The 1,411-nt window shown below is 40.8% G+C and overlaps 1 protein-coding gene across 1 annotated transcript in view; it reads left to right on the plus strand.

Annotated features, from left to right (window-relative positions):
• Positions 1-1,411, plus strand: part of LOC107093489 (cysteine-rich hydrophobic domain-containing protein 2) — a 13,985-nt gene that overhangs the window by 8,283 nt on the left and 4,291 nt on the right. The window contains exons 3-5 of the mRNA XM_015388573.1: positions 351-506; positions 624-680; positions 762-821. Coding sequence (XP_015244059.1) covers positions 351-506; positions 624-680; positions 762-821 — 273 coding nt within the window. The remainder of the gene's footprint in view (positions 1-350; positions 507-623; positions 681-761; positions 822-1,411) is intronic.

Below are 1,411 nucleotides of genomic sequence, written 5' to 3' on the forward strand. Positions count from 1 at the left end.
AGTTTCACCTTTTTTAATTTTGTAAAAAATCTTCTTCAAGGAACCTATGGCTATCCGATTATTAATCGAATAATGGAAAAATAATCTAGATTAATGGATTGGCAAAGTAATCCTTAGTTGCACCCCTATATATATATATATATATATATATATATATATATGTGTGTATATATATATATGTGTGTGTGTGTGTGTGTGTGTGTTTTTTTAGGGGTGCAACTAAGGATTACTTTGCAAATCCATTAATCTAGATTATTTTTAGATTATTATATGTGTTTATGTCTACACTGCATAATGTAGCTCTAAAAGCTAACTGCATTAACTGTAGTATGATGATGGTCTTCCTGTAGGTGGCGCCTGAGGAATTCAAAGCAAGTATCAATCGAGTGAATAGCTGTCTGAGGAAGACCCTGCCAGTGAACGTACGATGGCTGCTGTGCGGCTGCCTCTGCTGCTGCTGTACTCTGGGCTTCAGCTTGTGGCCGGTTATCTGCCTTAGTAAAAGGGTGAGGAAGATGCCATCCTGTTTCTATGTGGCTCAGAGGAACTGCTGCGTTTACATTCAAGGGACATTAGTCTGGGATAATACCAGCTTATGAAAGAATTTTCTGTTTCCCTCTCAGACAAGAAGATCGATTGAGAAACTTTTAGAGTGGGAAAACAACAGACTTTACCACAAGGTGGGTGAATATACTCACTGATTTTAAATGAACAATATTCAATATGTCTCTAATTGTGTTTTTGCATGTGTCTTTTTGCAGTTGTGTTTACACTGGAAACTTAGCAAAAGGAAGTGTGAAACCAACAACATGATGGAATATGTGAGTATTAGATGTGGGTGTATGTTTGTGCTCAAGCTCTGCTTAGAGATATAAACACTGGCCACGTTTAACAGCAGTTGGAGGGACATTAAATGTTTATTTGACCCTGAGAAAAGGAAATAGTTAAGGGGAATACACAGAATACGCAGTCATTTTCTCTTCTATTGTATTGAAATAGCTTGTTTTGAATATTTCCAGTTAAGCTTTCAATTAGGACTGAAACAACCGGACTAATCTTGATTAATGGATTATTGAATCAATCGTCTCTCCGGGAGGAGCTCAGAGTAGAGTCGTTGCTCCTCCACGTCGAAAGGAGCCAGCTGAGGAGGTTCGGGCATCTGTTCCGGATGCCTTCTTGTTGCCTCCTCGGGGAGGTGTTCAGGCATGTCCCATTGGGAGGAGGCCGTGGAAGGACTATGTCTCTGAGCTGGCCTGGTGTTGCCTCAGGAAGCCTGGGCATCTCTGCTTAAACTGCTGCCTCCGTTACCCGGCCCGGGATAAAGCGGAAGAAAATGGATGGATTCATCGTTAAACAGAGTATAGAGAGTCTAAAACATGCCTTTAGCTGACAGAGCACTCCACTTAGGGAA

The sequence above is a fragment of the Cyprinodon variegatus genome, unplaced genomic scaffold, assembly GCF_000732505.1.
Source record: "Cyprinodon variegatus isolate N-32 unplaced genomic scaffold, C_variegatus-1.0 Scaffold428, whole genome shotgun sequence".
NCBI lineage: Eukaryota > Metazoa > Chordata > Actinopteri > Cyprinodontiformes > Cyprinodontidae > Cyprinodon > Cyprinodon variegatus.